General features: G+C 41.6%; 1 protein-coding gene across 1 annotated transcript in view; it reads left to right on the top strand.

Moving 5' to 3' along the window:
* The window catches only part of LOC148529028 (uncharacterized), a 109,698-nt gene extending 97,853 nt beyond the window's left edge, over positions 1-11,845 (top strand). Inside the window, exons 3-4 of the mRNA XM_088468985.1 lie at positions 8,122-9,006; positions 11,401-11,845. Of these exons, the coding sequence (XP_088325111.1) occupies positions 8,129-9,006; positions 11,401-11,563 (1,041 nt within the window). The 5' untranslated portion in view covers positions 8,122-8,128 and the 3' untranslated portion in view covers positions 11,564-11,845. The remainder of the gene's footprint in view (positions 1-8,121; positions 9,007-11,400) is intronic.
* The last annotated feature ends 789 nt before the right edge of the window (positions 11,846-12,634 follow it).

Genomic DNA, 12,634 nt, shown 5'->3' with positions numbered 1-12,634 from the left:
TGAGGAGGAGTATGACGACATCTTGCTACTGTAGAGAAGAGATCATTAACAATAGCTGCCTTATACCAATCATTACTAACATTGTTAGCTGCCTTAAGCCCATTGGTAACTTGTTTTGTGGGGACCCAAACAAGCCAACCACTTCAGCCACATTAGTTATCAGTCCATGTTGCTGAAGTGATTGGTTTGTTAAACTGTGCATGTTCTTTTTAATGTACAACATAAGGATGGGAGGGCCTAAGGAGACAATTCTATCATGCACAACTTTTCATTAAGGGCTATGCCAAAATTGTGTGTGTTTGACAGGCAGTGTACTGTATATTATTATACTTTAGTGGGACTTCCATGTTATTTTGTATTTTGCCATACCATCACCAATTTTTCATCCAGGCATATAGGACCCATTTCCTGCAGCTTCTGAGCAGATACAGACTAGTATCATGAAATCGTATAATTAATTATTTAATTTGACTAGACCTTAAATCCCGAGAAATCAATCTCATTGGGATTTCGGATGCTTGTTTTTAAACAATGCTTTTGATTTCTCTGATTTGCTTTTTTATTGTTAAATTATCAACACTAATCAATTAATCAATAAATTAATCAATCGACTTTATTGGGATTTTGGATGCTTGTTTTTTAATAATGCTTTCCATTTCTCTGATTTGCTTTTTTTATTGTTAAAGTATCAACCCTAATCAATTAATCAATCAATTAATAAATCAAGAAAACAATCGATCATTCTAGTATTCTACTTAAATGTGGAGGGGTGGCAAGAGGGTGGTGCAAAAACCCTGCTGTGGTGCAGGTCTGCCACTCTGTTGCACCTTTAGGCCGCCACTGCCCTCCTGGTTGATGTTTCTGGAACCTCAGACAGGCATGGACTAAAACAGGATGACCTCCACTGGGGTCAGTGGATGATCATCATGGGCACTCTTGGCCTCAGACTGGTTACAGCTATGTGTCAAGCATAGGGTGTAACCCGGATGAAAATGCCAGAGGGAAAAGGGGTAGTGATGACAATTCCCACGACAGTCCCTTTGATTTATGGATATTTTAATTAATAAAAATCAATAAATCATTCTGGTATTCTTCATAAGGGTAAGGGTGGGTGTATGGGCTGTATTTTTTGGGGGAAATTGGTGAATTTGGGAATATTTAAAGCTCTACGATGCAGCTGTTCAATTTCTTGGCTTCATAAACCTTGTCAAGAATCCTATGTTTTTAAAGTTGGATTTGTTTTTGATTAAAATATATGTTGCAAATTAGTAATAGAGTAGAGCAATAATAACTAATACAAATGTTGGTCTATGCAAAACAGACCATTCCTAATGCTCCCAATGATAAATAAATTTTTTTGCAATTAAACAATTAAATTACATTAACTTAAAAATCAAACCTTCCTTCCTTTCCCTGCTTTCCACTACATACATAGGGCCTGTTTCAGAGGTGCTCGCTATTTGCGAGCGCTCGCTCTGAATCAGGGCAGATTTTTCTTTTTTTAAAAATCCGCCTCCAGGCCGCTTGCCCAGGGCTTGTAGCGAGCCCCGGATCGAGTGAAGTTCTCACTCGCTCCGGAGCTCGCATGTGTGCATTGGCCGACCATCAACCCGCTTGTGAGCGCTATGCACTCGCGACCGGGTCTGAATCAGGCCCATAGTCCACCTTCCTCGGGCCTCTTTTCTAGTTCTTGATTAGTGAAAACATTCTTGGATTTAACTTTCTTTGGGGTTATATAGTTTATTAAACTGACATAATGTCTGCCACTGGGTATGTAGTCGGGAAGCCGGCGGACGTAATCCCTACGGTCAGCTTCCCGACTGATTTATCTCGGCGAGGGTTAAATGACAGGTATCTAAATCTAGATGCCCGTCATTTTACTGATGCTGGGAGACTGGCGCCCGGCATCCCGATCGAAGTGATGCTGGTCGCAGCTGCGGACAGCCGCGGGGGGGAGGGTTATGTTTAGGGCTCCCGGGGGGGACTTAGAGTTAGGCAACCCCTCCGGGAGGTTAGGGTTAGGCTAGGGGGAGGGAGGGTTAGGATTAGGCACCCCCGGGGAGGACTTAGGGTTAGACACCCCCCCGGGGGACTTAGGTTTAGGCGGCGGGGAAGGGGGGGTTAGGTTTAGGCACTTAGAGGGGGGATTAGGGTTAGGCACTGTGTGGAAGGTTAGGGTTAGGCACCCCTAAGGAAGGTTAGGGCTGGAGGTTAGCTTAGTAAATACTTACCTGGGGACGATTCAGCGGTAATTCATACCAATTCCCTGCCACTGCACTGCCACTCTGTTTCATTGATGTGTCATGTTTGAAGTTCATTTTCCACATGTTTGTGTCGCCCATTGCTGACGCTTGGCTTAGTCAACCAGTTGGCTCATTGCAACCTTTTGGCCTAAACTGGATAAAAACAATATTGTAAACTAAAACACGCCGATTAAATTAGAACCAAAACCAAAACACAGGGGTAGGTGCACATCTCTAACTATTATTCACACCTATGGGAATGTATTCCCCTTATTTCATCATTTTCTATGAGGGACCTCCCAGTGGAACATTTTCATAAACCTCTGCATGTCCTCACTGACTTTTGGAAACATAATTAAATTGTAAGCCTTTTTATGTCATTTCCAGATGCAGATTGTATATGAATTTTTTTTTCATTTGTTGCCATTTAACATTTATCTAATGTCCTTTACCGTAATATAATAAATGTAAAATGTAATAGGATAATTATTGTTTAATCGTGCTTCTGTAACCCTGTGAAAGATTGACTGTATGAACCTGTTGCATGCTAGGCAGGCTATGTTAAGTGTTTGAATGCTGGTGCATTAGTTTTCAACCAACAAGTAGCATAGTGTATGCAACTGGGTACATTTATGTAACGGAATTTATATGTTAACTCTGATTTATGTTGTGTGAATTGTTAACCCTTTTAACAATGCTCACACACCAGCCATGGAGAAGATCTGAGGACTGCCAGGATAGCCAGGGAAAGGTAAGGTAAGTATAGGAATAGTTCAGCATGGACTGCCTTGTACCACCATGCTCCACCAAATACCAGCAAAATGCTCTTAGTGTCTGTAAAAGTATATAAACATTGGTAATATTTGTTTATTATTTATTGTACTTGCACTTAATTTTTTTTTTATATAATAGTGCTCGATTATTTTTTATTTATGCCAAATTTTTCACATAGCGCAGATCGCTTAGTTCTATTATGAACTTGTAACTAGTTTGTTAAATCATTCATAGAAATGGTGGTGAATTGATTGGGTCAATTATAACACTTGGTTGAACTTCATGGATTCTCTGCCAACAAAGACCCAACTCCTATAACATTTCCCATGAAATATAGGGCAACATTCATCCTTATTTACAAATACTGTACTTTAGTGCTGGTAAATTGTTTTCTATTTTTATTATTATTTTTTATGACTGAAATCAGCCACCACCTCTCGCACACTCCACCCCCTACTGGAGGAGAGATTACAGACAATCACTCCCCCAGCAGCAGCAATGGGTACTGTGTGGGAGGTGGTGGCACCACTGGCTGTTAGCATTACCATGGGATCATGCCTGTGGTCCGGATGCTCTGCATACATGTCTCCTCTCCAATGGCAGCTGTGGGCACTGTGTTGGAGGAACCAAAAAATACAATGAAATGGTTTGTAAAAATAGGTTTTATTCTGCCTGTTTAAATATATTGTGCACAAAACTACTATACCACATTTGTTTGTTGTGTTAACATTTTCTTCACAGAACCAATAAATAAACAAATACATTTTGACACTCTGCTGAACTTAATGTCAGAAAAAAAATTGCACATTATAGTTTCATTTTAGGAAGTGAGGCTAAGGATGGGTCGTCAGGGTTTATGCATGTGGGTCCTCTCAGCTCCTTCTTCTCTCTACCTCCATTTTAACCAATAGCAAATAACACAAATAAAGAAAATAAAACAAATACTGAAAAACAATACCCACACTAATGCTGGGTACACACTGATATATTGTTCAAACAGCCACCGTACGATATATCGTTTAGTGCATCTGCAGGTGTGTACACACAATATATCTGTGAATAATGCAGTTATGTATACATGATATATCTGTGAATGACGTCATTCACAGATATATCGCTTAGGCTGTGCAGCACAGAAGATGTGATATATTGTGTGCGTCTGGCTGTGTGTATGGAGGACTGACTGACCATCTTTTATGCTGGCCATAGGAACTACTGACAATGACATCAACACTGTTTGACGTCATTGAGCGGCTGAAAGACCGATTTCATGGACAAGTGTGTAACCCACATAACACTACTCTCCTCACAAACTCACCACAGGCACACACAATAAACACTAAAAAGACGAAATATGAATATGACAACAGTCGGCGGCACCCGCACAAAGTGGCTGACAGCTGGAGTGGGAGGACTTCTATCCCAAGGACAGTCAGTGTGGTGGTGTGCATTTGAGGCTCTGTGATTACAGGTTTATACCCCCCACCGGACGCCACAGACCGCAAGCCGCATCCTGGGCAACACTAACGGAACTCACCGGGTAAGGCTTACACTGAGAGCAATAGTTCCATTAGATGGGACTGCATTTGGTCTAATGTTTAGTCCCCGGAGAATCCACCTAATCCTGGGAACTATAGATGCAATATACCGGGCTTCAGAATAACACATTGGGCAGCGAAGCATTCCCGATATTGGCCCCAGCAGCTAACGCCATCTGAAGATAGCGTTAGCCGCTGTAGTCTATAGGCAACCTACAGCATTTCAGCCAGCGGAGGGATCTCCAAGATCCCTCCGCCGGCAATGGGCGCCGCTCATGTGCAGTCCGCGGGACTGCGCATGCACAGCAGCCCCACATGCACTCTGGCCACATCGCAGGGACGATGTCTCCCTGCATGTGCCGGTACATACATTTCGGAGCCCGTCTCCCTACATGTGCCGGCACATACATTCAGCCGCTATGATCGCATTTTGCAATGCGATCATGGGCGGTACTGGATGCCCTGATCGCATTGCAAAATGTGATCATTAATAAATGGGCCCCTTTATCCTTGATATTTTAAATTCCTCACTAAATTCATACCAGTGGAGAGCAATCCCTGACCATTTATTTCTGTTCTGGTAACACCATCCTTAGATAGTTTTCTCAAAACGGTAGCATTAAAAAAAAAACTTTAATCTTAGTGTAAGGCATTATTTTTAATGCAGTATTGTTCAAATAATCAGAGATTGGCTGTGGCCAGGATCAGGGATTGTTCAGAAAGCTTGCGCATACTAGAAGCAAACAGTAAATAACTGTATCTGCTGTGCTTTATATTTGTGGGATCAAAATACAATACAGGTTGAGTCTCCCATATCCAAATATTCTGAAATACGGAATATCCCGAAATACGGAATATTTTTAGCATGACTGAGAGAGTGAAAACTTTGCTTTCTGATGGTTCAGTGTACACAAATTTTGTTTAAGGCACAACATTATTAAAAATATAGTATATAGTAATCTTCAGGCTGTGTGTATAAGGTGTATATGAAACATAAATTAATTTCATGTAAGTACACAAACTTTTTTTGATGCACAAAATTATTAAAAATATTGTATAAAATTGCCTGCAGGTTGTATGTATAAGCATTCTGTGTTTAGATTTGGGTCCCTTTCCCAAGATATCTTGTTATGGTATGCAATTATTCCAAAATACGGAATATTCCGATATCTAAAATACCCCTGGTCCCAAGCATTTTGGATATGGGAGACTCAACCTGTACTTCTAAAACAGGGTTCCTGTATACACAAAAACTTACTGCTTCAATGCATGGTGTGGCTGCTCATGCTGCTGAATCAAGTTTCACAAATAGACCACCTGGGAGGTAAGAGCTGGCTCAAAACACCCTTTGGTGGTCCAGCCCTAAATGCATATAGCATCTTACCCTCAGCTCAGTCATCCACTGTCGAGAACGGAGAGACAATGGGCCTGATTCAGCAGAGGACGGAATTGCAATGCCGCACACAAATGGCTTTGCAATTCCAACCTGTAAAAATGCAGTCTGCGATCCCAATGCTGCGACCAAGGTCACAGCCAGGGATTACCATCGCAACTTTGGTCAGGCTGTGGCAGCTGAAGCTTACTGCAGCCTGGCCTGGTCCTGTCAGCCTTCAAGGAAAGGAAGTTTGTGTCCATGGATGCAGGTCCTGGCCTTGCCGCTCCTGGAAAATAGGGGTGATGCGCCCCCATTTCTAGGAACGCAGGCCGTCCCTGTCCTGCAAACGCCTGTGCCTGTCAAATAGGCAGAGGCATATGGGGGCCTGCATGCGATTTCACAGGACCCGTTCTGCACATGTGCAGATTCCTGATAGCAGTGCATGCTGACCCAGGCCCAATATACTGTACACAACATTAGAACATGGCCAGAAAGATACAGCAGTACCTCCTCTAATATAGTAATGGCTAAGGTGCTGTCACTGAAAGGCAGTGGTCTGTGACTCAGACCCTGGTAGGACAATAAATTAACTACCACATAAGTCACTGTGCTTCTTAACTGTTAACAATTCTCATTAGAATAATAAAACAAATAATTTAATAATAATTGATTGAGCAGACAAAGGCTGGGAGCCCTCAGAGTTATAGGGGCCTGTGGCACATGCTCTCTGTGCCCCTCCCTTAATCCAGCTCTGACATGTACAGCTGAACACAGGGCCGGTGCTAGACTTCTAGGCACCCTAGGCAAAACTTCTGCATGCAACCCCCCCCCGTACTTATTTAGCCCCTCAGGTGAAAATGACTTTGCACAGGTGGAGTGGCAGATAAGTTTTGTGTTAAAAGAAATATATATAAATAAATAAAACACAAAACTGATCCGCCATTCCACCTGTGCAAGGTAATTTTCACCTGAGGGGCTAAATGAGTACGAAGAGGGGGTGCCCCTTACACAGTGCCCCCAGTAGTAATGCCACCTGTAGTAGTGCCCCCAGTAGTAATGCCCCCTGTGGTAGTGCCCCCAGTAGTAATGCCCCCTGTAGTAATAATGCCCCCTGTAGTAATGCCCCTAAAAGTAATGCCCCCAGTAGTAATGCCCCCTGTAGTAGTGCCCCCAGTAGTAATAATGCCCCCTGTAGTAATACTCCTAAAAGTAATGTCCCCTGTAGTAGTTCCCCCAGTAGTAATGCCCCCTGTAGTAGTGCCCCCTGTAGTAATGCCCCTAAAAGTAATGCCCCCTGTAGTAGTGCCCCCAGTACTAATGCCCCCTGTAGTAGTGCCCCCAGTAGTAATAATGCCCCCTGTAGTAATGCTCCTAAAAATAATGCCCCCTGTAAAAGTGCCCCCAGTTGTAATGCCCTTGTAGTGCCCCCAGTAGTAATGCCCCTTAAAGTGCCCCCAGTAGTAAGGCCCCCTGCAGTGCGTGCCCCCAGTAGTAAGACCCCCTGCAGTGCGTGTCCCCAGTAGTAAGGCCCCCTGCAGTGCTTGCACACACACATTAAAAACAAAAAAACAAAACTTACCTTAAACCCCGTGCCAGTGCCTGCTGCCGTCCGTCCCTGGCGCCTGCTCCTCGGAACTACGGGAGTGACGTCATGCACTGCGGGACCCGGAAGACGGAGCTCAGGAGTGAGCACCGTCCTCCGGCTAGCGCCGGGTGGTGGAGGGGGGGGTAGGGAAGGAGCCGGGTGTCCGCTGTTAATACAATCTCAGAAGGCACCCGGCCGGGTGCCCTCTAGTGGCCGGTGCCCCCTAGTGGCCGGGCGACGCCCCTAGGAAGCTGCTTAAGCTTGCCTAGTGGAAGCACTGGCCCTGGCTGAACACTTTACCAAGAATTAAATTGCCTTCTACAAGTGCTGAAATTTATTCTTCCTAATATGTGGGGGGGAAGGGTTTGGTCAGATTACTACCTTTGTATTGAAAGAACAAATGTGTAATGCACATCATAACCACATAAAATGACAGGACACTGTTAATTAATGAACATTTACTAGGTATTTATTTTATTTGTAATCTCAGTGCGTCCTAGACCTGGTTGGAGGCCACTAGTAGTTTGTGTTAACTTTGTTAATTTTTTATTATTTGAAAAAAAATATAGCAGTTAATCATACTTATTATTGTGCTTTATTCCACAGGAGAAAGATGTGGACAGTAATAATGGTGATGAGCTTTCTGTACCCCCTCAGTGAGACAGAACAAACATGCACTAGACAACAGTGTGAACATTCCACCAATGTTACCTGCAATTTGCTTAAATGGTCGGATTATCAGCATTGTGCAAATTTAAGCTTAAGCAACAATAACATCCAGCAAGTTGAAGTTAATGAAAATTCTAATTATTCCCTTCTTATCGAACTGGATATGTCTCACAATAAAATAACACAACTTACAGAAGGCTTTCTGTCTAATGCATTCGCTTTAAAAAAAATCAACCTACGCAACAATACTGTAGCAACGTTACCAAGCATGTTTCTTAACAATTCTTCTTCTTTGCAAGTGGTGAATCTTGAAGGAAATGAACTGTCTGAAATTCCCTCTAGTGTTTTACATCCCAGCCTGATGAACTTGACTGTAGACTGCAGTTGTGATGTGGCCAACAGTATACAAATGCACCTAAATAACAATGCTGCAAGCTATTCAAGCCTTTCCATAAATTGTCTAATGTCTTCAAGTTGGGTCAGTCTTAATGACTTCTATGCAAACAATTGCGGTACACCAAGATTATTGGTCCTTTATATTGTCTTGGCAATAGTGGCACTAGGCTTCATAAGTGGAGGGGTGGCTCTGTACATAAGGAACAGGAATAAAAAGTTAGCAGCGTTTGAAAACAAAGCTACGGCAGACCAATCCCCTGCTCATGGGCAACCACGATATACATCAAGGAACATGGATGGCATTACAATCACTTCAAACCAAGGCCAGAGGCAAGACTACGAAAATGTTTTTGTTGGTCACTTATCAACAAATGAAATAAAGCCTTACGATTATTTGGAAGAGCAAAGTGGGCCAGGTGCTCGCAGGTAAGCTTTGTGATTGTCTTTTTTCTATTACATACTTGCAAACAGATATGCTGTACATAATAGAGGGTATGCTACTAACATTTTTATATCTTATTCTGCATTAACATAACATGGATTTTATTAAGTAATTGATATAATAGTGTAAACAATCCCCATTGTGGACTGCTTTTACCCTGCACCCATATTTTTTAAACTTACCTCTCCAAAGTCCCACATCGGCTGTAGCAGCACTACACAAAACCCCTGGAAAATGGCTGCGGTTTCCATTTTGCTGTGGTTTTGTGCATGTGCAGTAGGGAAATCACTGTGCCATTTTCCTGGTGACCTGCGCATGCCCAGTGTCTAATACTTTGCCAGTGCGCTGTCAGCCTCCAGGGAGAGAGAGGAGGGAGCCCATGTTCATTCCCTCCATCTGGCGCACCTTCCTCTTAATATGCCCCTGTGCATAGTCTATGGATAATAAGAGTAACTTGACCAACCCACAGGTGATTCTCAGAGATCCTGACTATGGGCCTGATTCTGAGTTGGATGCATCTGCGGCCACTTTACCATACGGCCGCGCTGGCCTTCTTACAACCTATGTTTATGCAATAATCCGCACATATATGCCGAGTATCTATGCATCTACATGTAGAGCCTATCCTGCCCACTGTTTTTCCCTCCACAGCTGCAGCCATCATCATTTTCATCTGCACCCCATGCTGCAAAAGATCTGTCTTAAACAGACATCCCATCTCCATCAGTACTCTCCATACCAGCCCAGAAGTTGGTCTACAGACCTATGACACTACCAAGGCACTCTAATGAGAAAGGAACAGTTCCGTGTGATTGCATGGCCATCATCCAGAAACACCCATTTTATGGAAAGTTAGCTCCATTAATGGATGGCTCAATCTATGTCTGTGCTTTCAATCTATGTCTGTGTGTGCATGTATGGTCTGGCACATGTACAGTTGGCGATTTCTTTCTACACTGCATAAACAGTATGCAGATTTCCGTCTGCATTTCCACTTACCTCTGACCAATATTCAAGTGCTGGGAATCTGCTATATTTAGTGAATGGGGAGGTCATAGGGAAGGGACCCCCAAAAAAAGTGATTTTATTAGAAGGGAGGATAATAAGTGTAGGTTTTCTACAAAGGGGAAAAAGCATTTAATACTGTCCACTTAAAACCTACCACATACTGGACATTTGCTTGTATGTTATGTGCACATTAAGAGAACAATTTTTTTAAACAATCTATCAAAATAGTAAATTACAGTTTGTATGAAAAATTATTATTTTTTTTTTTTACTTAACTAATTTTATTTTGCTGCCTTCCAAAACATTCCTCAGGTTGCCTCACTAGTAAAATGTATAAATTACCGCCCATGTACAATACAAAATTCCTTAGTTTTATACCAGTGCTCCTGGATAATCCAGTCAGCACACTTTAAGGCGCACACTGTGCCTCTGCAACGTAGACACCTATGTGTTCAGAGAGGTGTAAGATTTATAAGTGCACCACCTTACCACTATCACTTTCAATTAATAAAATTTTTCAGGCTTTCACCTAAAACACTAATTGCTTGTCTTACTTATGGATTATATTAATCATGATAATGAGGGAACATAGAGACTGTCTTTTTTACATGTGGCAATTGTGTCTGAGAAACTTATTATTATATTTCTCAGGGTTCACCCAATAATGAGCTTCTCCATTCTTTGCCTGAATGTATGAAGCAACACATGCAGTCACATGGGCTCCGGAAGAAGTTGTTTGCTGCGGTGTGTTAGAAGTGAAGTTATCACTAATGCGATCACTTCACTTCTTCTTCAGGAGCCAGCAGCAGTACTGCGCATGTGTGGTCTGCTGGGTATGGGATCCTATGGTAAACTGAGCATTACGTAACCCATAGTCTACAACAGCTAATGCCATCTGAAGATGGCATTATCTACCGGGGCTGAGCTCTGGGATGATTTCCGGAGCTTGGTAAATTCCGGCACTAAAGCAGTCCCCATAGAAACCTATAGAGGCTGCTTTTGTGGTGTAAAATGGAGGACCTCTTTGGATATCTCCGATATCTACTGTGGCCCCTTTGATTTCACTATGTTATGTTCAGTTGGGGATATAGTTTATGGCAAGAAAAAACATGTCCTTGCACCTAAAGTTTTTTTCCAATAATTTGAATATCCTTAGTTAATCAGAGCTGAACTACTCATAGATATGTTACAGTAAGTATAGCACACAAGTTCCATTGCACATTTAGCCATGCAGGAACATTTACTAAAATACTCAATATAAATAAGTAATGTTGTATGTGGTTTATCCTTAGAGACCAATATACAAAGATTGTAAAACAGAAAATTCTACATACATAAATTACATTAATATTCTTTTTATCTTCCAACAGCAAACACACAGTGGAAGAAGATATATATTTGGAAAGTGATGTTAATGAGGGTGACCAACCAATTTACAGCAATACTCAAGGAGTTTATTATGACTACTCTGATTCTAGTGAAACCAACAAGTTCAAAGAAGATGATGATGTTTACATTTTACCAGATCAGTAATCCAGCCAATGTATCACTAGGAATCTGCACTCATCATCTCATTAATGTATTCCCATCTTGTTATTTTGACCAATGCAAACACTGGATGTAAAGTATGCTATTGTGCTGTTTACACCTCCTCTAGTATCCTATTATGATAGTATTCTTGCAATGGTTAATATACTTTATGACAATGACATTGTTACAAAGCATAATGCAAACAGTATTTTGTAAATATGTTGACAAGTCTCTTCCCTTGTTTGTGTCATCCCTGCACTATTTCAAATTAACAGTCAACATGCTTCCCCAACCCTCATCTAAAGATGATAATTAACTTTTTTGCTTTTAAATGCTAATGGTACTTTTTTTTTTTACAAAACACTATTAACATTTAAGAGCTGTTCTATTTTTACAGTTTACATAAGAAGGCAAATTATGTAGACACCATGCTGGCCAGAACATTTTTTTTTAAATCCATTGAAGTCTATCATTGAGCATTTAAATACAATATACTACTGTTTTTAGAATCTAGCAAAACAACTAAAGCTGATTGAAATTACTGTTTGCATGGACACTCTCACTGAGCAGGACGGTCTGCACACATCATACGAGTTCATGTTTTTTTTCTCATATTACTGACTTTGTTAGTATTTTAATTAAAATGTGGCAAAGCAATTTACTCTTATGTAGACAAATATTTTAGACTCAGATCATGATTTAGAGTAAGCAGCATCTCAAGATCCACCAGGCCTTCGGGACTCACCAGAGATGTGCCTCCAAAGAGAAGCAATAATAGCCTTAAAATCTGGTCTATTAACAAGAGCAAACAATTAGTGTTTATTTTCTTGTTTAAGATTTTATACCAGTTTTCTAGATGTGTAAACTAGTCATTTGGGGCCTGATTCAGATTGCATGCAAAGCGGCTACATCTACTATCGTTCCCACTGCACATGCTCCTGTGGCATACTTATACATCTTTGCATATCTGCAGGGCTACTCAGAGTAATATAGAAATAATCTGAAACTCCACTTGCAGCTAAATGGGTGTGACTAGGCAGCAACAGGGCATATGCATGTAGCATAAGCTTGCTG

The sequence above is a fragment of the Taudactylus pleione genome, unplaced genomic scaffold, assembly GCF_031769625.1.
Source record: "Taudactylus pleione unplaced genomic scaffold, aTauple2 ptg000087l, whole genome shotgun sequence".
NCBI classification, from domain to species: Eukaryota; Metazoa; Chordata; class Amphibia; order Anura; family Myobatrachidae; genus Taudactylus; species Taudactylus pleione.
This window is presented reverse-complemented; position numbering and strand designations above follow the sequence as displayed.